The sequence below is a fragment of the Narcine bancroftii genome, chromosome 2, assembly GCF_036971445.1.
Source record: "Narcine bancroftii isolate sNarBan1 chromosome 2, sNarBan1.hap1, whole genome shotgun sequence".
Taxonomy (NCBI): Eukaryota; Metazoa; Chordata; class Chondrichthyes; order Torpediniformes; family Narcinidae; genus Narcine; species Narcine bancroftii.
In genome coordinates this window covers 230,594,692-230,618,645 of record NC_091470.1, presented here as the reverse complement: position 1 = coordinate 230,618,645, position 23,954 = coordinate 230,594,692, and the positions used below count along the sequence as shown (strand labels likewise).

Genomic DNA, 23,954 nt, shown 5'->3' with positions numbered 1-23,954 from the left:
ATATTTCAGCTACTGGATCCGACAAGTTACTCAAAACAATGAATTATTAAATATTCTGTTTTGCTGTAAAAATGTCTGAAGTATTTGGAATGGTACTGTGAATTAAACAATAATTTCCTTATTCCAATTTCATTCTCAAAAGAAATGGCGTTTTGAAATGAATCCATCCCTGGGGGATGGAGGAACGAGGAATTAAAAATGAGAACTCAGAAGGGCTAATCTGATTAAAAATAAAAGGATTTTTCCCCAAGACAGTCTGGGAAAATGAGGATTGAAGTTAGCATGGAAATGAAGCAAAGGACAAGAATTAAATGGCGAATTCAAAGATGGAGATTTAAGCAACTCAGATGCAGGAAAAGGCTAAAGGTAACAGGCAGCAGGAAGATACATGAGCAAAGACATTAATTGGAAAGTGACGTGCAAAAGGAACTTGCTGTGGATTATATTTAAAGATAATTTACACACACACACACACACACACACACACACACACACACACGATAAGTAAAGAGAAATACAGCAACATAAAGGAACATGTGCAAAACAAATACAATTCCATGCAGTGTCATGCAAAATTGACCAATAATACAACATTTAGTAAACAGTGAAATTGTAAAACATCCCAAATTTTGCAGAAGCTTGGCAGACACACGACAGGACTAACAGCTAAAAGCTTGTGGAATTAGATTGGTCTTAATGAGCAAAGGAAGAAGGAGAGAGATTAGAGAGAAAATTCTTGGACTTGGCACACAGGCAATCGAAGATGGTGAATTATGGTGAAGCAATTCAAATTAAAAATACACAAGGGTCCAAAACTGCAAAAAGCACAAAGATCACTGAAAGCTGGATGGCATTCGAGAGAAAGAGACAAGTACACGGGGAGTAAATTTACACTGTTTCACTCAATTGCCTAACAAAACTTGGTGGGACAATTCCAGAATACTCGTTGAAACCGCAAAATAAACTTTTTATAGCTTCTCTGATAACAGATCAGTAATAAAACCAACCTCCATAGAAATTCACATTTCTAGCTTCACAAAATGCCCATCGTCATTTCTTTCCAGACATTATTCAGAATAACAGTTTTTTTTTTAAAATGTTAAGGCACTTCTAAAAGTTATGCAACACCTGACCTTCAACAATAGTTTTCTAACAGAGACTCTTGGATATTTAATACATTGTGTTTTAATTAAACACTGAATTCTTCACAATATTCATTGTATACCCCTCAATGCCTCAGTTTTAGAACAGTTAAAGAGTCCACCACATTAGTAGTCTGGAACCACATTTCCCAATAAGGTAAGCATGACAATTTTTTTTTTCTTGAGGAACTTTACTAAATCAGAGTTTTTTTAAAAAAAAACAATTGTTACGATGTAGTGGGGTTGCTGCTGCTCACAGTTGTAGCTCCTGGGCTGTAGCTCGAAACTTGCAGAGGAAAGAAGACAAGCACGCCAGTAGAGTGTATTCAACACTGAGTTTATTCAGTGAGCTCAGCCACGTCACCACCATGCCTTGAGCAGGTCAGCCACCGATTGGTCAGTTCCAGTATCCAGGCCCCAATTGGGCCCTCTGGGATCCACCGGCGGTGATTGGCCAGTTTCACCATTCCACCAGCAGCCTAAAGAAATGGGCATCTTAGCCCGTGCCAGTCACCACGTTCGACGGTCATTTTCGGTGTTGGCCTGAGGCACAGGCTGCTACAATGGTTATTTTCTGGTTACCATGACTGAGGCTATATTTTAAATTCTAGATTTAATTACTTGAAAGTAAAGGCCCAACTACCACTGTAGAATATGAACTTGCATCTCTGGATCAATGGCCAGAATAACCGTCTTGCATTATTAAATAAATTGCAGTGAGATAACCAATAATACAGTCTATCATAAATATAAAATACATTTAATTATTTGTTTGTACTATATGGAAGTACCTACAATTTTGTTTCATAATCCTTCCATGCCTTGTCAAAGGGCTTCTTCAGGTCCTGTAAAAAGGCAAACATATTAAGATGTTGAAATTATTCAGTATTTAAAAAATCATATGGTCCAGAAAATTAAACAACTTTAGTTGAAATAAAGATATTTTCTGAAATCCAGTCAGGATGGGCAATATTATTTTAATCTTAGAACATTATCGCTAAGTACAATCCCTTCAGCCCATGATGTTGTGCTGACCAATGGAAGCCCACTCCACAACTATCTAATTTTTACATACCTCTCACGCTAACCTATTCTTCTTACATCTGTGTGCCTATTTAGGAGACTTTTGAATCCCCCAATTGTACCAGCCTCCTCCATCACCACCAGCAATGAATTTAAACCATTGTGTAAAAAAAGTTACCTCTGACATCGACCATGAGCTTTCCTCCATTCACATTAAACTGATGTCCTCGAGTAATTGCTATTAACACACCAGGAAAAAAGATGGTGGCTGTCCACCCTATCTAAACCCCTCAAAATCTATTAAGTCACCTCTCATCATGCTCTAAAAGTCCACATATTTCTCCAAACTTTATAGCTCAAATAATATTTGTATCAGTAAAGTAGAATTATTAATGCCCATCATTTACCATGATTCTAATTTTCTCTTTTTCTGTGGCTGACCAGTACTATTAATCTACTCAATCCACACCCACCTTTAGTACACTTTTATTTTCTAATATTTCAGAAAGCTTATTGATTTATCTATGCAATGCATATTCTTTTTTACTAATGTTGAAAAATATCCTACATGCTCATGTATTGCTTCAAAAGCAGCCATTAATCAACCTATTCCTCCCCATCTCAACCAACCACTATTCAAAAGGCTAATTGAAATTAATATTTTTAATATTTACCATTAGCATTAGTTTCCTTGATCAATTAATCCTATGGAAACTCCATTACTCATGGTACTGGAAACCTTTAAATTCCTCCATGCTATTTTTAACGCATGAAAATAGTACTATGCATCATCCCAAAGATAGTTACGTATCAGCACTGCTGATGCTGTCACAATGTAGTATAACAGGTATGATCAACTATTCAGTTCTATGGCACAGAAACCGGATTTTCAACCCAATTTGTCCATGCCCATCAAAAGCTAGTCTACAAAAAGCCAAAATTCCTCTGAACTTCTCCTATCCATGTATTTGTCTCAATTTCTTTTAAATGTTACAAATGCTCCCAGCTCTACTATTTCCTCTGATAGCTCATGCCATACACCCAACACTCAGTGAAGATAGTGTCCCTCATGTCCCTTCCTAATCTTTCACCCTCAATTCAAAGCTATGCCCTTTAATTATAGATCCCTCTTCCCTGAGAAAACACTATTTATCGTGTCTATGTCCTTCATGATTTTATAATGCTCAACAACGTCCTCTTTTGCCTCCTATACCCCAGGGAGAAAAGTCCCAGCCTATCCAGTCTCTCCTAATTCAAGTCCATCAGTCTTAGGAATATTTTCTGCAGCCTTTCAAGCTTAATGATATCTTTGCTTCCAAGTTGTTCATGAAGATGACAAACAACAAGAACCTAGCACCAATTCCTGCTACCACACCACTGGTCACAGAGCTCCAATATGAGTAACACTCCTCCACATCTTACCCTCTGAATCCTACCATGAAGTTAATTCTGTATTCAATTGGATCTCATGTGATCTGATCCTATTTTACAGGACCTTATCAAAGCAATACAAGTTAAAGGACAGTGTTGTTACAAAATAGTTGCAAATGTGATAGGAAAGTGGAAAGGCACTTCCAAGCCAACAGAGAGATCTGGACTGGCTTGTCTAGGACAAGCATGCCAAAAGATGCATTCTTTAACAAGGAAGTTCAGCAGGTGGCCCTTAAGGAGATTGCGACAGAGAGATAAGTCAATGAATACCTGCACTGTCAGAAAGCCTGCAATGCAGACAGATTTTGTGCCTATTCTACTGCTTCTGTGAGCTGAAGAAGTAGCTGCAGTCTTTTCTTCAGTCCATAATTTGGGTAATCTCTCTAATGCAGCAGTATGCAATAAAATGCAAAAGCTCTCAACAATCAAAATGATCCTGTGGCTAGGCTACGAGTGACCATGACCCTGAGGTCCACAGGAAAGCAATCAGGCCACAATCAAATTCATTGGAGCCAAGTGATCAAAGTGAATGTAAAGAGTGCAGTTTGTGTAATTAAGTATAGCTTTTCAGGTAAGTGAGGTTGAAAGTCTCATTGCAGAATAATTTTGCAATTTGCCTTTGTGATTTCACTTGAGTTGTTTTTTGAAGTGTAAAAAAAACACAAAAGGCTGGGGAGAATAAAAACGTACATTAAAAAGATGAATTTTTGATGGGCACCAATACATCCAGAATTCAGCCATCAATCAATACTGCCTCCCACTCTCCCTCCCTCTCCTCCAAGCAAAAGACAAGGCATTGATACATTTGAAAAAAAGATGCAAATTGTACAATTATTGCTCATCCGGGAAGTGATGATGAAAACATGAATAATAGATGAATGAGACAAAGTAAGGATACAAGCAGCAGCTCTCTATATACTTGTTAAAACCTGGAAGGGGAAACGCAAGAATAGAATAATAAAGACTGAAGAGATATTAGTATAATTGAGGGTTTTGGCAGATGAGGCATTGTAAAATATTATGAAGGAAGTAATAGTTCCTTGATGAGAGAGCAGAACACATTTGGAAAATCTTAAAGTGAAACATTACATACTTGTGTGCTCTTGTACTGCCTTGGCCTGCTGCCAGAACAAGTGATTAAGTTAATGGCTGGAGAACAACAACATTGATCTTCCCAATATTTTACTCGAGGATAGTTTTTTTTAATGTGTGGAGGTCAAGTTACAAAGCTAGAGTCTTGTGTTGCCAATTTGGAAGTCAATGTTATAGTTTTATCTGATATTGTGAAATGGTATTAGCATGGGCCAAGCTGTGCTTGTCTTTTTGTGGGATATGTAGAACAGTTTTCCCTCCCACTCCCCCCCTCCCCCACCCCCAATCCTACTCAGGCCCACTCCCCATCTCTTTCCGGTACAGAGATAACAGGATTGGTGCTTCCTGAACTCAGAGAGACTGAAGATGCTGGAAAACTGGAGCAATACCCAAAGTGCTCAAGGAACTCAGAAGATCAACCAGCATCCATTAAAAGCAACATAAATGTTGACGATTCAGGCTGTAACCCTTCATTGGGAATAGCACAAAATTTCCACCCTACTCTCACCATCACATGATCAATCTCTGACTCTCCTTTTTTCATTTTACGGTTCCACTTCAGTCACCTTGACTACAATTAATCTCGCCCTGCCTCTGACAAGATCTTTTTTCCATTCCCCCAGTTTCCTCTCTCTCCATCATATTTGATTTATCGAGACTTTCTATATGTTTCTGAATTGTCGCACACATTACATACACGTGCGCTTAGAATTAGAAGGGGGCTAAGTTGGGTTAATTAAGTCAATAGTGATAGGTTAAAGTGTGATCCTGTTTTCATGTTTAAAGATAATTAAAAGCAACTTTTGTTTAAGTAACCATTTGTCTTGGTGAATATCTAAGGCTGCTGGGTTTTGGGGTCCTCTGGGCCCATAACATTAGGAGAGCTCGAAGGGTACGAGAAGGCCTTGGCAAGTAGGATTAAGGAAAACCTTAAGGCATTCTATCCAGATATGAAGAACCGAAGGATAAAGAGAATCAAGGTAGGGGCGCTCAAGGATAAAGGAGATATGTGCGCCTGAAGGTGGAAGTGGTTGGGGAGCTCCAGTATTCACCAGAGGAAGGGACATTGGTCAAGGTGAGGTCAGAAAAGAGCATGCTTATCTACTAGTCCACGTTGAGATTAGGAAAAATCCCTTGACCACATCCCATCTTTTTCCCATACTATTGCTCTCACCAACCTCCCTCCTCATTGGAGGCAAAATAAGAGAGTTCCCCTTGAGTCTAGACCTCACCTACCACCCCACCAGACTTCACATTCATATTATTCTCCATACTTCCTGCCACATCCAGAAATTCCACCACCAGACACAACATCCCTTCGTTCCCTTTCAGTATTTTGCCATTCTGAACTTCCCAGCCTACTTTCCCATCAACTACCCTCTTTCTTAGTGAAACACAAAAGTCTGCAGACACTGTGATTAAAAACACAAAACTGTTGCAGGAACTCAGGAGGTCTCGCAGAATCCATAGGAGAAAAAGATAAATCAATAATTCTGGCCTGAGCCCTTCGTTAAGTTATGATCAAAAGGAAGGCAAGCACCTAAATAAAAAGGCTGAGGAGGAGGGGGAGAAAGGGCAGGGAGTGGAGCATAGGCCAAAAGATGATAAATGGACATGGTTAGGACTGGAGAGGAAAGGTGAGAATTGATGAGGGAGGGGTGTGGTTCTGTGAATGCAGAGCTGGAGGAAAGGAGACATGGGGATAGGGAAAGAGAGACAGGTTGGGGGGGGGGGGGGGAAAGGAGGGGGCTAACAAAAACCGGCAAAGTAGATGTCAATGTCATCTAGTTGGAAGGTGCCAAGACTAAATACGAGGTTTTGTTCCTCCAATTTGCGGACAGTCTCAGTCTGGCAATGCACAAGTCCATGGACAGACATGTCGACGTGGGAATGAGGCAGGGAACGTAAATGGGTTGCCACTTATGGCAGATCAAGCAAAGGCATTCAACAAAGCAATCTCCCAGTCTGAGTCCAGTACTCTGACGTAGAGGAGACCACAATGGCAGCACTGGACACAGTAGATGACCTCTGAAGATTCACAAGGACTGTTTGGTGCCCGAACGGTGCAAGGGAGGTGGTGTGAGCCCTCGAATGGGTCACACAGTACTTTCCCTTGCAATTGCAGGTAATGGCCTTTCATCTCTTCTCTTCCCACAACCCAGGGAAAACAATGATTCACTTGTACTTCTTTCAATCAAGCATACTACTACATTCAATCTTTATAATGTTGTCTCCTCTATTTTGGAGAAACCAAATGCAGATTAAATGGCCAAGCTTTCCATTGCCTATCACTTTAATTCTCCATCTCTTTCCCACTCTAATATGCTGTGGCCTCGTGCACTGTTACAGTGAAATGAAAGCTTGAGGAGCAGTACTTAATCTTCCATCCAAGTACATTGCAATCTTCTAGATACCAATATTGAACTCTACAACTTCACCTAACTTAATTTCTCTGAATCCCTCACCCATCTGTAATTCTGGCTCTTTTTTTTTAAAACCCCATCCATTTCTTTTTTTTTTTTGCTTCTCTTTGGAAGTGAAGGACACGTGAAATGTTGAGCAAGAAGACAACTCCTCCATTCTTTTGTTTATGTTCTCAATTCTCAAACTGTTCCATTCACTTGTTGACCAGATAACCTTAATTTACCCCCATGGTCATCTTGGTTTTACCCATAAGAAATATCCCTTCCTTCACCTTTCCTACGCTAACAAGCTTCTCTCTTCTTCCTAGTTCTGATGGAGGGTCTCTTCCCAAAGATGTGCCTATTTCCAGCATTTTTGTTTACAGTACTTTAACTTTGCAGAATCTGTAGTTTTTCTTTGGGTACCACTAAAGTGCAGATGAAAAATAAATATGGCAGGATTCTAAGAATAATTGTTCCAGAGATGAAAGAGAAGCCATGAGGAGGAAATTTCTGACTGACTGCATGAACAAGAATGAAACAAAGCAAAGGATAGTTGGAGAAGATAGATAGCAAGATAGTGGAGAAGCTTCAAGATGGTGTGACTTCAAAAGTTATAGAGAGAGAATGAGGAAGAACAGTTACCATGATCACAACAAAATTGGGCAGTACAGTGGGTGTTACAGTTATCACAACGTCTTTACAGCATCAGCGATCAGGATCGGGGTTCGAGTCTGTCAGGAGTTTGAACGTTCGCTCTGTGTCTGAATGAGTTTTTCCCGGGGGGCTCCAGTTTTTTCCCACCATTCAAAATGTATCGGGGGTGTGTAGGCTAATTAAGTGTAAATTGGGCAGCACAGACCTGTGAGTTGAAATAGTTTGTTAAAAAATATATATATATTTTTTAAAAGGGCATAATTTGTTAATTTCAGGATGTTTTCAGTATTCTAATGAACAGAAACAGACAATGATGCAAACATGAAGTTACAAACCCAAATACTACAGTTATTAAAGACAAAACCACAGCCAAGAATGATAAAAAAAATAGATTGTAACTTGCAATGTCAGAAGTATCAGAGATATATTTCAAGGAGAGAGCTGATGGTGCATTTGAGAAAGACAAAAATCCCAAGCAAAGAGCTAAAGCTGATCAATTGAAGGATCAAGTTGAATGACCAGCAATATAAACAAGGCATTTTGTTCTCTTTTGTTCCACATTGTTAAATTGTTTCAAACAGACTTCTCATTAGAATGGAGGTAGTCTTCAAAACCAAGGAGAAACTGTTCAACCTAGAGCGATTAGGCACCAGGCACTTGAACTTCAGGAGTCAAACTTCAGTCAGTAGATGATGCATTTGTGCCCAATAGTTCACTGTAGAATGAAAAGATGGGCCTTAAACTGCGGAAGAAAGGATCTCTGCTTGCCCTTACTCTCTGATCCTGCAGGTTCACAGTATGTGAAATGGATAATGTTGACTGCCTGTCATATTTTGCGAGTCACCTCAGCAAAATCAGACATTGATGGTGAAGCTCACCCTTGCTTTCAATGCACCATCATAATTTTGGTGAATAGAACAAAAGTGTGTAAATAACAACTCAAACTTCAGAAAAAGCTCGCAGACTGCTAAGCAACCATGATCAGTTATTCATGCACATGGTTCTGAGATAACAGGTACCTCAAGCCAGTGGAAAGATACTTCCACCTCTCCACACAAATCTTCCAAGAATAAATAAACCAACCTTGGGTGTCCTGTCAAGCTAGAATCCCCAGCAATAAGATGCTGGCAAAACTCAGTCAACTCTGTTAAGCAAGCCATTGGACTCTCTATTCAAGAGACATTCCAAACATCAACACAAAAAGACATTACACGTACACAATCCTTTATCTGGAACCCTTGGGGGATAGTGTGTTCTGAATTTCGGATTTTTCCGGATTTCAGAAAGCCAGATTTAAGCCCACCCGAATTATGCTGCCTTATCCACCTCCCCCCTTCCAGTCGCGCTGACATCTACACCTCCCCCGCCCTTCCGACTCGCACGGACGACTCCACCCCCCTTGCCCGTCCAACTCACGCTGCCAGTCTCCCCCATCACACAGCCAGTCTCTTGCCCACCCAACTCACGCCGGCGGTCTCCCCCCACTTGCCGGATTTTGGAGCTTTCCAGATTTTGGATGTCCGGATAAAGGATTGTGTACTAGATGGCAAGAGTAAAAACTGCTCAAAGTTTCCTTTAAAAAACTACAATATCACAACTGATTCCTGGGATCTCTTACTGACGACTCAAACTGGGGCAGTAGTCATGGGGATGACATTGGAAAACTTTGTGCCTACATATCACGGGCACATAATAACAGAGCATTGTGCAACAGAACACATGGTTATCATATCTTCTTGTAACATGGGTGAAGCATTGCTCATAATCTCTAAAATAGAACTAAATTTTGCAGCCAGTTTATCGCTTATGACCGCAGAAACTCAGGTAACTCTTCAATTACTCCCTGTTAAACTGGTTAGACAAGATAGGAAGGAAAAGTTGAGAATGGGATCGAGAAGAATGGCGTCAAGAAATGTTTCTTTGGTTCTATGGCAAATTGGTATGTGTACAGAAAGGAATTTATGCTTTAGATCATGTGCACATTGGCCTATTATCCTTACACAAGTTGACCTACTCACAACTAGCGAATTCAAAAGAGAAAAGATCTTTACGCAGATACTAGGCCGTATGGGTGATGCCATTGAAAATGCAGTCCAAAAACATTCTGACAGCTTATTGCTGTTAAGAGCTTTTGAACAGGTTTTAAGTGTTAAAGATTGTCACAAACATTTTGAAATTATTCAAATGCAGGTAAAATTATAATGTTGGAAGGATGTTTGGATGGGTACAAGAAACAGGAAAGGTCTAAACCTTAGAGGGATAAATGCAAGCAAATGGGTGCAGATTAGGGAAGCAACATATTATAGAACATAGAATCTTACAGCACACTACAAGACCTTCAGCCCACAATGTTGTGCCAACCTACAGACACCTACCAAAAAAAACAATCCTCCCTATCTCATAACCCTCTATTCTTCTTTCATCCATGTGACTGTCTAATAGTCTCTTAAATGCCCCAATTATTTCAGCCTACATCGCTGGCAATGCATTTCAGGCACCCAACTCTGTGCGAAAACTTACCCCAATGTTTCCCCTAACCTTTCCTGCCTTCACCTTGGTCCTCTGGTGCTTGCTACTCCCACTCTGGGAAAAGGTGTTGGCTGTCTACCCTATCTATGCCTCTCATAATCTTGTAGACCTCTATTAAGATCAAAGATTAATCCCTTTTCACTTCAGAGAGAAAAGCCCTAGCTCTGCTAACCTTGCTTCACAAAGTACCTTTTCCAATCCAGACAACATCCTGGTAAATCACATCTGCACCCTCTCCACAGCTTCCACATCATTCCTGTAAAGAGGTGACCAGAGCTGAACACAATATTTTAAAAGTGGTCTCACCAGATATTTATAGAGCCTTAACGTTAACTCATGACTCTGGTACTCAATTGCTGGACTAATGAAGTGCATAGGCTTTCTTAACTATCCTATCAACCTGCTTGGCAACCTTGAAAGATCTATGAATTTGGACCCTATGGTCCCTGTGTTCTTCCACAATGTTAAGTATCCTACCATTAACCATATACTCTGCCTTCAAATTGACCTTCCAAACTGCATCACTTCACACTTAACCGTATTGAACTTCACCTGCCATTTTTCTACCCAACTCTGCACCTTTTCAGGGGCATGGCCATGCTAATGAGCTGAGCAGTGTTTTGAAAGAGCTCTCCACAAAAGTATTAAAAAAAGGCAGTTTAAAAGCTCAAAAACCAAGGCAACCAAAAACAAAAATTGAAGTAACAACTCAGCCAAGAACATCGAGTGGAATCCTGATGAGGAGTGACTCAGCAGGGACCTTGGAACCAGCTGAAGCCAGCAGAACTGGGAAGTCGGCCCAAGATATTGCCACTATCCTGAATATGATGGAAACTTTATCCAGTCAATTTAAGAGCATAGAATCAGCAATGAGAGATAGATCAGAGAAGGAAACGGAAATTAAAGAAGTTGTGGAAGACTTAAATGAACGAATGACTCATTCAGAGACTGAGCTGGACCAAAGACAAGCTGAAGGCACTGGAAGAAAAAGCAAAAATATGGGACACAGAAAAGAAAGGACTGATGGACAAGATCGATCATATGGAAAATTTTAGCAGAGGTAACAATGTAAGAATCATTGGATTGAGAGAGGAATAGAGGGAAAAGATGCAGTGAGTTTCTTTGAAACATGGATCTCACAAATGCTGGGACAAAATAAGTTAAATACATAGCTGCAAATGCAAAGGACTCACCAGACTCTCATACTCAGAAGAACCAGCGAACAGTGACCATGACCAGTCCTGGTAAGACTTTTAAGCTACAGGGAGAGAGATGCGATCTTGGGAGCATCATATGAACATTCAAAAAGTAGTAATGGCCCATTAGTGGTGGACAATGCAAAAGTAGTGTATGACAAGGTAAAGAGACAACTGCGATCTAAAAAATTTCAATATTCAATGATTTATCCAGCAATGCTGAGGGTGGATGTCTCAGGAAGATAATAAGCAAATTTTCAAGAATAAACAAGTAGAAGAATTTTTTTAAAAGTTTATGAAAAGATTAAAGTCACCAGCTGAAAGGACCATTTCAAAATGGGACTAACTGAAAGACTCATCTTTTTTTTAAAATACGAACAGCAGTGAGCCATCTTGTTTTCACAGTTAAAAGAAAAAAAACACATTGGTTTACATAAAGAGCTCTGAAAAGGCAAAGGTGGTAAGGAAAGCAGCAAGGTAGAAACTCTGATGCGGGTGGTGGGGGGGGGGGGGGGGGGAGATGGCGCCAGGAGAGGAGCAATTTTAAAAGATGGTGCCAAAGGGAGAGTTTCTTCTTCTTTGGAAGAACCCATGAGCTTTCTTCGGGGATTTCTGGGTATTATATTAAATGTCACCATCAAGCTTGGGATGTGTGCATTTCTTAAAGGGGAAATGTATGTGTTGGAATTGTCTTTTAATAGGGAAATTTTATGAGAGCATTTAGAAAATTGGGAAGATATTATTGCCATAAAATATTGTGTGGAAAAATGGTATGGATAAAATGCTAATATTAGTCTTTATATTAACAGTATAAAATTAATGTGGGGGGGCTACCAGACCCCCACATCTCCATCGGGCACACAAAACTCAAAACGGTCAACCAGTTTACCTATCTCGGCTGCACCATTTCATCAGATGCAAGGATCGACAATGAGATAGACAACAGACTCGCCAAGGCAAATAGTGCCTTTGGAAGACTACACAAAAGAGTCTGGAAAAACAACCAACTGAAAAACCTCACAAAGATAAGCGTATACAGAGCCGTTGTCATACCCACACTCCTGTTCGGATCCGAATCATGGGTCCTCTACCGGCATCACCTACAGCTCCTAGAACGCTTCCACCAGCGTTGTCTCCGCTCCATCCTCAACATCCATTGCAGCGCTTTCATCCCTAACTTCGAAGTACTCGAGATGGCAGAGGTCGACAGCATCGAGTCCACGCTGCTGAAGATCCAGCTGCACTGGATGGGTCACGTCTCCAGAATGGAGGACCGTCGCCTTCCCAAGATCGTGTTATATGGCGAGCTCTCCACTGGCCACCGTGACAGAGGTGCACCAAAGAAAAGGTACAAGGACTGCCTAAAGAAATCTCTTGGTGCCTGCCACATTGACCACCGCCAGTGGGCTGATATCGCCTCAAACCGTGCATCTTGGCGCCTCACAGTTTGGCGGGCAGCAACCTCCTTTGAAGAAGACCGCAGAGCCCACCTCACTGACAAAAGGCAAAGGAGGAAAAACCCAACACCCAACCCCAACCAACCAATTTTCCCCTGCAGCCGCTGCAACCGTGTCTGCCTGTCCCGCATCGGACTTGTCAGCCACAAACGAGCCTGCAGCTGACGTGGACTTTTACCCCCTCCATAAATCTTCGTCCGCGAAGCCAAGCCAAAGAAGATAAAATTAATGTTGAGGATGGAGCGGAGACAACGCTGGTGGAAGCGTTCTAGGAGCCGTAGGTGATGCCGGTAGAGGACCCATGATTCGGAGCCGAACAGGAGTGTGGGTATGACAACGGCTCTGTATACGCTTATCTTTGTGAGGTTTTTCAGTTGGTTGTTTTTAAAGACTCTTTTGTGTAGTCTTCCAAAGGCGCTATTTGCCTTGGCGAGTCTGTTGTCTATCTCATTGTCGATCCTTGCATCTGATGAAATGGTGCAGCCGAGATAGGTAAACTGGTTGACCATTTTGAGTTTTGTGTGCCCGATGGAGATGTGGGGGGGCTGGTAGTCATGGTGGGGAGCTGGCTGATGGAGGACCTCAGTTTTCTTCAGGCTGACTTCCAGGCCAAACATTTTGGCAGTTTCCGCAAAGCAGGACGTCAAGCGCTGAAGAGCTGGCTCTGAATGGGCAACTAAAGCGGCATCGTCTGCAAAGAGTAGTTTGCGGACAAGTTTCTCTTGTGTCTTGGTGTGAGCTTGCAGGCGCCTCAGATTGAAGAGACTGCCATCCGTGCGGTACCGGATGTAAACAGCCTCAACATCCATTGGAGCGCTTTCATCCCTAACGTCGAAGTACTCGAGATGGCAGAGGTCAACAGCATCGAGTCCACGCTGCTGAAGATCCAGCTGCGCTGGATGGGTCACGTCTCCAGAATGGAGGACCATCGCCTTCCCAAGATCGTGTTATATGGCGAGCTCTCCACTGGCCACCGTGACAGAGGTGCACCAAAGAAAAGGTACAAGGACTGCCTAAAGAAATCTCTTGGTGCCTGCCACATTGACCACCGCCAGTGGGCTGATATCGCCTCAAACCGTGCATCTTGGCGCCTCACAGTTTGGCGGGCAGCAACCTCCTTTGAAGAAGACCGCAGAGCCCACCTCACTGACAAAAGGCAAAGGAGGAAAAACCCAACACCCAACACCCAACCCCAACCAACCAATTTTCCCCTGCAGCCGCTGCAACCGTGTCTGCCTGTCCCGCATCGGACTTGTCAGCCACAAACGAGCCTGCAGCTGACGTGGACTTTTACCCCCTCCATAAATCTTCGTCCGCGGCCAAGCCAAAGAAAGAAGAAGATAAAATTAATGGTATAAACAAGACAGTGAAGAGGAAAGAGGGTCTTGGCTTACTTAAAGAAATTAAAAGTGGATATAATCTTTTTACAGGAAACACTTCTTACCAAATTTGAAAATGATAAATTAATAAGCGAATGGGTGAAAAATAGTCTTCCTTTAATTCAGAGGCAAGAGGGAAGCCTATTGTTATTAATAAAAATATACCAGTGTTAATACCTCGATTGATTAAGCTGGAAGGTAAAAATGGCACATTGTAAAATATATGCAGAAGCATGGACATTTATGAACATTGATGCCCCAAATTATGATGATGAAGCCTTTATGAAGGATATATTCTTAACAACAGCAGAGGGAAGGCAAAATATATTAAGTGGAGGAGACTTTAATTTCTGCTTGCACCCAATACCTATACTTTATATATTGGCAAGACAATAACGAGGGCGAAAGCAGCAAAAACTACAATTTCATATATGAAAGACCTAAATCTTATCAATGTATTGAGGCAATTAAATTCCACAGAGAAACTACTCTTTTTATTCAAGGGTGCATACTCGCACACAAAGATTGACTTATTTTTAAATAACTGCCCAGTTAAAAAGTAGTGATAAAATCCATTAATAGACCATTCTCTATTAATATTAACTATGGCAATAATGGAAAACAAGAGAATGTATACAGATGGAGTCTCAATACTACATCGTTTAAAAAAACAGACTTCTGTGAATTTATAAAGTGACACAAAAATATTTTGTGAAACAAATCTGCCATCCGATTGTTTTTCTGAGGGATGTTTTTGTTCTTTTGATGAATTACAAAGGAAATTCGGTATTAGTGGAAACTCCGTATTTGTGTATTATCAATTAAGATCTTATGTAAAACAGATATGTGGTCGACATATGATTTTATTGCCTGATTCTAATTTTGAGGAATACGTACTTTCAATACCACAAAAGGGATATATATCTGATTTGTATTGTATTTTACAAGAAATTGATAGTAAAAAAGATTGGGATAAGGATAAGTTGAAATGGGAAAAAGATTTAGGTTTTATAATAGCTGAAGAAGCTTGGATGGAAATTTGTCGGAATAGTATTAGGAAATTGGTTAATGCTAGATTAGCGATGATTAATTACAATTTTATACATCAGTTATATTTAACACCGGAGAAACTAAAAAAGTTTGGTCTTAGTAAGTCGGTTTGCTGTTTTCATTGTGACCAGACGGCTAATACTTTTTTGCATACCGTTTGGTTTTGTGATCGATTGCAACAGTTTTGGGAGGGTATTCAATCTATATTTAATAGTTTATATAATATTTGTCTTGTATTAGATCCTGGTATATTTTTATTAGGGAATATGCAATCATTAATTGATTTGGGCCTATAAGATTATCAGATTTCTTTTATCTATTTAGCTTTAGCTGTGGCCAAGAAATGTATAGCTCTTACTTGGAAAGATAGAAATATATTAACTTTAGATAGGTGGTATTTGGAGATGAAGTTCTGTTTGACTATGGAAAGGATATCTTTTTCAATTCAGGATAGGATGTCTTTTTATAGGTTGAAGTGGACTCCGTTTGCTAAATATATGCATTTAAGTTTGATTTAAATATGTTTTTAAGTTTGATATTTTAGTATTGATAATTTTTTTTCTTTCCTTCATTTTTTTTGATGTTAGTATCTTTATTTGTTAAGTTTTATTTTTTTGTGTAAGGGGTTTTTTTATATATAATTATTGTTCATTTTATTAATGAACTCTTTATTTTGGGGGGGTTGGACTAACTTTAAGCTAGGTCATTAATGTTGTGTACTAATTTGGGGGGGGGGTTTAGTTTATTTAGTCTGCCAATGTAGTATTGTAATTTTTATTATCTTATGTTTAATCTTTTTTCTGTAACTTTCTATTTTATTCATGTTATAAAAATCTTAAATAAAGTTTAAAAAAAAACAAATCTGCCATCCATTCATAATAGTTTTCTGATATGGGACATGCTTAAAGCATATTTAAGGAGACAAATTATATCCTATACGAAGAATCTTAAGAAGGAGCATATGACAGAAATAAATAGTTTGGAGAAGGATATTAAAAAATTAGAGAAAATATCAAAGAACAGGTCAAGAAGAATACAGATTAGAGAAGAATAAAAAGCTAAGATTTAATACAATACAAACATATAGGACAGAAAGAGCTATATTTAAAAACTAAACAACAATACCATGAGTTGGGTGAACAGGCACACCGTTTTAGCTTGGCAGAAACTCTAGTATAAAAAAATTAACGACACATTTAGAAAATATTAATCGAAACTATACAAATCAGAATTACGAGGAGACGAGATCAAAATGGAAGAATTTTTGCTGAATGTTGAATTTCCAAGGCTGGAACAGAGAGAAAGGATAGAATTAGATACTTGCTTCACAAGGGAAGAAATCAAAAAGGCCCCGGGCACCGTACAGGCTAATAAATTACTGAGAGAGGATCGAGTTTTATAGATAATTCAAAGAATTATTAATGCTCCTTTTAATGGATGTCCTGAACCAAGCTGTGGAAACACAGACCCTCCCAGAGTCATTCTCAACTGCGATTATTACACTGTTACCTAAAAAGAATAGGAACCCACAAAAAACTTAGTCATACAGACCAATATCCCTGTTAAATGCTGATTACAAGATATTAGCAAAAGCATTGGCTTATAGGGCAGGACAATACTTGCCAAAACTGATACATACAGACTAAGCAAGATTCTTAAAGGAAGGCATTCCTCAAATAGTCTAGGAAGATTATTTAATATAATATACATGGCTAAATCAGAATGAAATCCAAGTATTATAGTCTCCCTAGATTCAGAAAAAGTATTCGACCGTTTGGAACTGCCCTTTTTTACTTGGAACACTGGAAAATTTTGTTTTGGCAGAACATTTAGAAATTGGATAAAAACTTTATACCATAAACCACAAGCTAAAATAAGAACAAATAATCAGATCGGCAGTGTTCCCCTTGAGTAGATCGAGTAGACAGGGATGCCTCTGTCCCCAGCACTTTTTATTTTAGCAATTGAACCACTGGCAGAGGTAATAAGAAGGGATTCGGATATAAAGGGCTTCAAAGCTGGGCAAGAAGAACATAAAATCAGTCAATTCACCAGAGGTGTGCTACTGTACCCATCAGAACTGGCTAAATCTTGAGTAAAATGATGTAACACTAGAAAAATATGGAAGAATATCAGGCTACAAAATAAAAGTGAGATAATACCATTAAAATATTTTGAATATGAATAATACCAAAAAAGGAAGGAAATTTAAATGGATGGAATAAAATATCTTGGAATAGCAACTGACAATAACTTGCAAAATCTGTACAAACTAAATTATCTTCCTCTTGGGAAGGTAAAAGTGGAGAGACTTACTGATCTCTTTGGTGGGAAGGGTTAACTGCATCAAAATGAAAGTGATCTCAAGTCTGCAACACCATTTTCCAAACGCTGCCTATTCTGTTACCTAAAAACTTTTTAAAGCTATTAAACAACCATATTTGACAGTTCCTATGGAATAATAAGGTACCAAGAATTGCACTGGAAAAACTGACATGGGACTACGGGCTGGGAGGACTCAGACTTCCAGATTTCAAAAAAGATATTACCATGCTGCACAGGCTATATTTCTTGCAGCCTTCTTAACTGAAGACAACCCCTTGTCTTGGGTTCAAATGGGAATGGACTCAATGGAGGAGGGTGAAGTTTATTTATTTATCTATAATGGAGTTTGAAATCACTAAAAGATGGATAACCCCATTCTAATATGATTAGAAAGTGGCAAGAAATTAATGAATGCATAGGAAAAAAAAAGTAGGGATATCAATAAACGCACCATTGCGTAAAAATTTGTTATTGTCTATGAACATGGGCAATAGAATATTAAATTTGTGTTAAAGACAAAGGTACAAGATATATTGAGGATTGTTACAAGGAAGGAATTCTTGTGTCCTTCAAACAATTAAAACACAAATACGGAGTGGCCAATGGGGCATCCTTCTGTTTTCTCCATCTTAGATCATTCTTAAGCAAAAGATGGGGACCAACATTGATCCCATCTGAAATTAGTGAAACTGAACAAATGGTTTGGATGGGGAATACATCCAAATTTATAACAAAGATGTACTATGCTCTCCAGAGTGAAAGTGCAAAACCAGGGTTGCAGAGGTCAAGGGAAAGATGGGAGTCAGACTTGGGTATGGTGATTTCAGAAAGAAGCTGGTCAGATTGGTGTAAAGACAGCATGACATCAATTATAAATGCAAGATATGGACTAGATCAGTACAATTTATTTTTTTATATATATATATACACACCAATTACATCTTACCCCACAAAAGTTACACAGATCAAAAGCCAAAATTTCAGACTCAGTTGGACTGAAACCAGAACTTTTCTACACGTTACGTGGTCATGCATATAAGGGATATATGAAATAGCAGAAAAATTAATCAAGATAACAGGCATGGCCTTCGCAGGTGACCTGTGATAATTCCATGGAAATAAGCAACAAATTGACCAAATATAAAATCTCATTTCTAAAAATAGCACTGGCAGTAGTGAAAAAATGTATCACAATCATTTTGAAGTCTGACTCCCCTCTACTTATAGCACGATGGACTGAGGAAATGAACAGCTGTATACCTATGGGGAAAAATCTATCACATAACACTTAAAAGAATAAATATGATACTTTTGTAAAGGACTGGCCCAGATACAGTAATAAAAAGGAACAAAAAAGGAACAAAATTAACTATTATATATATATAAAAAGTTTCCCCAACAATATTCTACATACTTGAAATATATACAAGCTCTGACGGTAAATGAATCTGTATGTTTGGAGGACGGGGGGTGGGGGAGCCCAGAGGGTGAGAGAGTTTTGTTTTTGTTTGTGAGAAAAAGTTTAATATCTTGTCATTTTAAAATGTTACTATGTATATTTTTTTGAAAAGAAAACAAAATAAAATATTCAAAAAAGCTCTGTGCCCTGTCTACGTCCTGTTGTAACCTACGACAACCTTCAACACTATCCACAACACCTTCAATCTTCGTATCATTTGCAAACTTACTGGCATCTGCATCCTTCTACTTTTTTGTCCAGGGGTGAAGAGCTCTGGTGCCAGAATAGGTCCCTGCGGAACTCCACTAGTCACTGATCTCCAAGCAGAATACTTTCTATCCACTATTACTTTATACATGCAAACTAAATCTGAATCCACAGCCAAGGTTCCATGGATCCTATGCCTCATGACTTTCTGATTGAGTCGCCCATGCGGATGTTATCAAATGCCTCACTAACAGCCATATGTACCACATCTACTGCCCTATCTTCACGATTTCTTTTGTTACTTCCTCAAAAAACTCAATATGGCTCAATTTGACCCTCACAAAGCCATGCTGACTATCCATGAGAAGAATTGGCTTCTCCAAATGCTCATAAATCCTATTCTTCAGAATCCTCTCCAATCCACTGATGTAAAACTCACTGGTCTTGAACTCCAAGGATTCTCCCCATACCTTTTTTTAAACAAGGGGGCCACATTTGCCATTCTCCAGTCCTCGAGCATCTCTCCTGTGGCCAAGGAACACCCAAAGATCACTTGCCAAATGCCTAGCAATTTCTCCTCTCCCTTCTTGGCATATATTTCATCTAGTCCCAGAACAATCTTAAGGATTTGAAGAAGATTCAGCACTTCCTTTTTCCTAATCTCAACATGGACCAGTAGATAAGCTTGTTCTTTTCTGACCTCACCTTGACCAATGTCCCTTCCTCTGGTGAATACTGGAGCTCCCCAACCACCTCCACCTTCAGGCACACATATCTCCTTTATCCTTAAATGTCCCAACCTTGATTCTCTTTATCCTTCAGTTCTTAACATCTGTATAGAACGCCTTAAGGTTTTCCTTAATCCTACTTGCCAAGGCCTTCTCGTACCCTTCTAGCCCTCCTAATGTTATGGGCCCAGAGGACCCCAAAACCCAGGAGCCATAGATATTCACCAAGACAAATAGTTACTTAAACAAAAGTTGCTTTTAATTATCTTTAAACATGAAAACAGGATCACACTTTACCTTATCACTTTAGACTTAACTAACCCAACTTAGCCCCCTTCTAATTCTAAGCGCACGTGTATGTAATGTGTGTATCAGTTCAGAAAAGTCCTTTGGTTCACAGTCCAATCTCACTTCTCATTCCTTCAAGTTCACTGGTTGCAGGCAATTCTTATACTGTGCACAGAATTTAACATTTATGAAGTTCACCAGGCTTTGGTGCTAGAAAGATAAATGGTTACCACTTAGGAAGGTTCTTGTCGGTTTTCAGAGAGAGATTTGTTGTTCCAAGACATCCACAACTGATTCCTTTTTAAATAGCCACTCCAGTGTCTTGCTGACAAAACTTGCCCCCTCAGGGTTCACCGGATGATCACCTCTTTCTTTCAGGTCACTAAAGAGTTCCTTTTTGCTTCTCTTATTTCAAGTGAAACATTAGATAGCCAGTCCTCTCCTCTTTCATGAGCCACAAGGGCTTTGATCAGACCGAAATAAGAACTCAACCCGTCTTCCAAATGGGGTTTTCCACAAGCTTGCCAGCTTGTTCTTTTCCAGTCCCAGATGCTGTTGGTGACTGTAACACTGTGGAAGTGATCTCTGTGTCTCTCCCTCTCTCTCTGCTTGCAAGCAGACTCTCTCTGCTTGCAAAACTACATGACCCTCTTAGAGCAGCAAATTCCACTGCAGACTGTCTGCAGCTCCGACAAGCTCTTTCATCTGTTGCCTTTTTGTAAACAACAATCCATTAGTGAAGTGTCTTGGGCACTCTCCAAACTTCTGCCAAGGCTCTGAGGCCCCAACATGTCTAGCATTAGCAGAGCTCCAGTATTTTAAATAAGATCTGTTTTAAAGCATTTGTATGTGACCTACAGAAACAAACCCTGCCCAAATGTATCTCCCAAAAACCTATCTATATACTCTGTCACACTCAGTCCTTTCTTAACCTCCTTTCTGGCTACCATATACTTCTCATAAGCCCTTCCTGGTTTTTTGCTTCTTATATCTACTCTCGCTAGTTCCCGCCTCATCTCATTGTAGTTAGACCTTCCCCAATTAAACTCTTTCCCATTTTATCTGCTGAAGCTCAAGGACCTGTGGCCACTCTCTCTAAAGTGCTCCCCCACCAAGAGGTCCGCGACCTGGCCTGGTCCACAAACTATAACAGGAATCCTTCTTGGATACCTGACAAATTTTGTCCCATCTATCCCTCACAGTGAGGAGGTGTGAGCCAATATTTGGGAAGTTGAAATCTCCTCTAACAACAATCCTGTTAGTTTTGCAACATTCTAAAATCTACCTACTTATTTGTTCCTCAGTATCCCATAGTCTATTTGGGCGCCTACAACTACTCCCAATTCAGTGATTGCTCCCTTCTGTTTCAGAATTCCACCCACACCGACTCAATATCACTTTCTCCACAGTGTCCTCCCTTCCTGCAGTTGCAATACTATCCCTGACCAGTAATGCAACTCCTCACACCCCCCCCCCACCCCATTTTTCCTCCCATCCTATCCTTTTTAAAACATCTAAATCCTGGTACCTGCATCAGCCAATCCTGTCCTTCCATCAGCCATGTCTCTGTAATGGCCACAACATCATAATTCCATGTACTGATCCATTCTCCAAGTTCATCTCCTTTGTTCCTAATATACCTTGCATTTAAATAGACACATTTCAAACCCTCCGACTACATTTACTGTATCTGGTAGTTGCTATGCTATAAAACTCTACAACTAAATAGACACACATAAATTAAAATTAAAATTCATAAAATGTTAATTAAAACATTAACACTGAAATAAAATAAACTTATTTCCATTTCTCTTTTTTTAAATGATGTTGTTCGTCAGTGCTGTAATGAAGCCTGGGCCAAGTTCCATTTCCACTCAAGACATGAGCATTTTATCTTTGGGCTCAATGGTAAGTCCAGCCGCAGTGCAAAATGTAAATTGAGTCAATGACTTCTTCTGCATTTGACTGAACACATTCCAAGTCTGAAATGAGTTGAGCCACAAATGGCTGAGACACTCGTGGCAGAATTGACTGCTATCAATCTGTTCAATTCAACCTTATTTTTGCAGACAGAAGAAATGAAGCTGCAGGGAAAGATTTAATTATTGAGCAGAGTCGATCAGAAACATCCATACTGCAATTCAAAAAGCTACTAGGGCCCAACAGTCAGAGTGCAGTTATAAATGAAGAAACAACAAACCCAATTAATAGTCTAATGCAACATGCCTAGTTACAAGCTAACCACAATGGCAAATTAGTATTTTCTTGATAAAGAGCGGGAAACTTGAAAAGGAGGGAGAATTAAAATGTCAGCAGAAAACATAATTAGAAATCCAAAAAGGTAATCAATATGAGAAAAAAAATCAAGTCGTCAGAACTGCCTGAAAGACCAATTTCAAAATAAGCCTCACCAGATAAGGGAGGCTTCAATGTGCCCCAACAATTAGCAGACAGTACTGCCGATTCTCATGATCACAACTACTCTAAAAATAGTCCTTAACATTCCATGTGATCCTACACAGCAAATATCTAAAGTCAGTCAGATAATCCAAATGTTAAAAGTCAGTTAGATAATCGGTGCTAAGATCAACAAGATGAAGGACTCTTCTTGAGGGAAGAGTAATAATGTGAAGGGTAATAGTATTCCCCACTTTGCAGGAATATTAAATTTCTGATACAGTTCACATTGCAGTCTGATGCAACACCACATTCATGGCCATTACCCCAATTGTTCATATCTTGCAGGTCCAATCATATTCTGCTGGCTCCATGACAACTGTCACAAATCTAAACAATGAACCGAAGACACTACCTTACTTTGTCTATATCCTGCACTATTTTTTATTTATTTTGTAATGCCACAAAACAACAAATTTCATGACATGTTCATGAAAATAAATTCTGATTCTTTTGTTTGAAGCAGCAAAAACTAAGTGTGGCTCCTATGTACTCCAAGTCACTTATTGTTGCCCCATTCTGGCTGGAGCATAATTGCACTTGTATTGTTCATGCATTTTTAAACACACTGAAAAGTATCACTGGCATCTTGAGGAAGCATTTCCAATTATTGGAAACATTGGAGAAGACTTATTATAAAGCCCTGTCAGAATACACAACTTCTGTTCAATTTAAATCTTACAGAGCCACAAAAGGCTTTTTCCAATTTCCTTTTCCAGCTTTCTATACATTTTTACCAATTTCAGATCAGAGTTCTCTATTGAACAACATTGCAGAATTTTGTGCCTTAGAAACTAGAAAAAAAGATTCCATGTATTCAAAATTTTCCATTTCAAACTTTCATAAGCTTTTTGCTCACATATTGGGCAAGAAAATTATTCAATACTGCATCAAATGAGCCAAATGATTTAAACCTACAAAATGTACGTATTTTCCCAAATGTTGCACATTTAGTATTCCATTGCAAAGGACAACAAAACATTTTTGTGTTTGATGACCATTTAAAAATCCAAGGTTAGACCATGCTGATACGCAAAGCATCATTTGTACTTTTTAAATGCACGATAGTTTCTGCATTTGCGATCAAATTCCCCAAGTTTAAAATTTACGTCAATGGAAATAATTTCATCAG

The 23,954-nt window shown here is 39.4% G+C and overlaps 1 protein-coding gene across 16 annotated transcripts in view; it reads right to left on the bottom strand.

Moving 5' to 3' along the window:
* The window catches only part of LOC138755133 (arf-GAP with SH3 domain, ANK repeat and PH domain-containing protein 1-like), a 479,430-nt gene that overhangs the window by 159,738 nt on the left and 295,738 nt on the right, over positions 1-23,954 (bottom strand). For all 16 annotated transcript variants that reach the window (XM_069920508.1, XM_069920497.1, XM_069920511.1 and 13 more), the window contains one exon: positions 1,938-1,987. In XM_069920508.1, the coding sequence (XP_069776609.1) occupies positions 1,938-1,987 (50 nt within the window). The remainder of the gene's footprint in view (positions 1-1,937; positions 1,988-23,954) is intronic.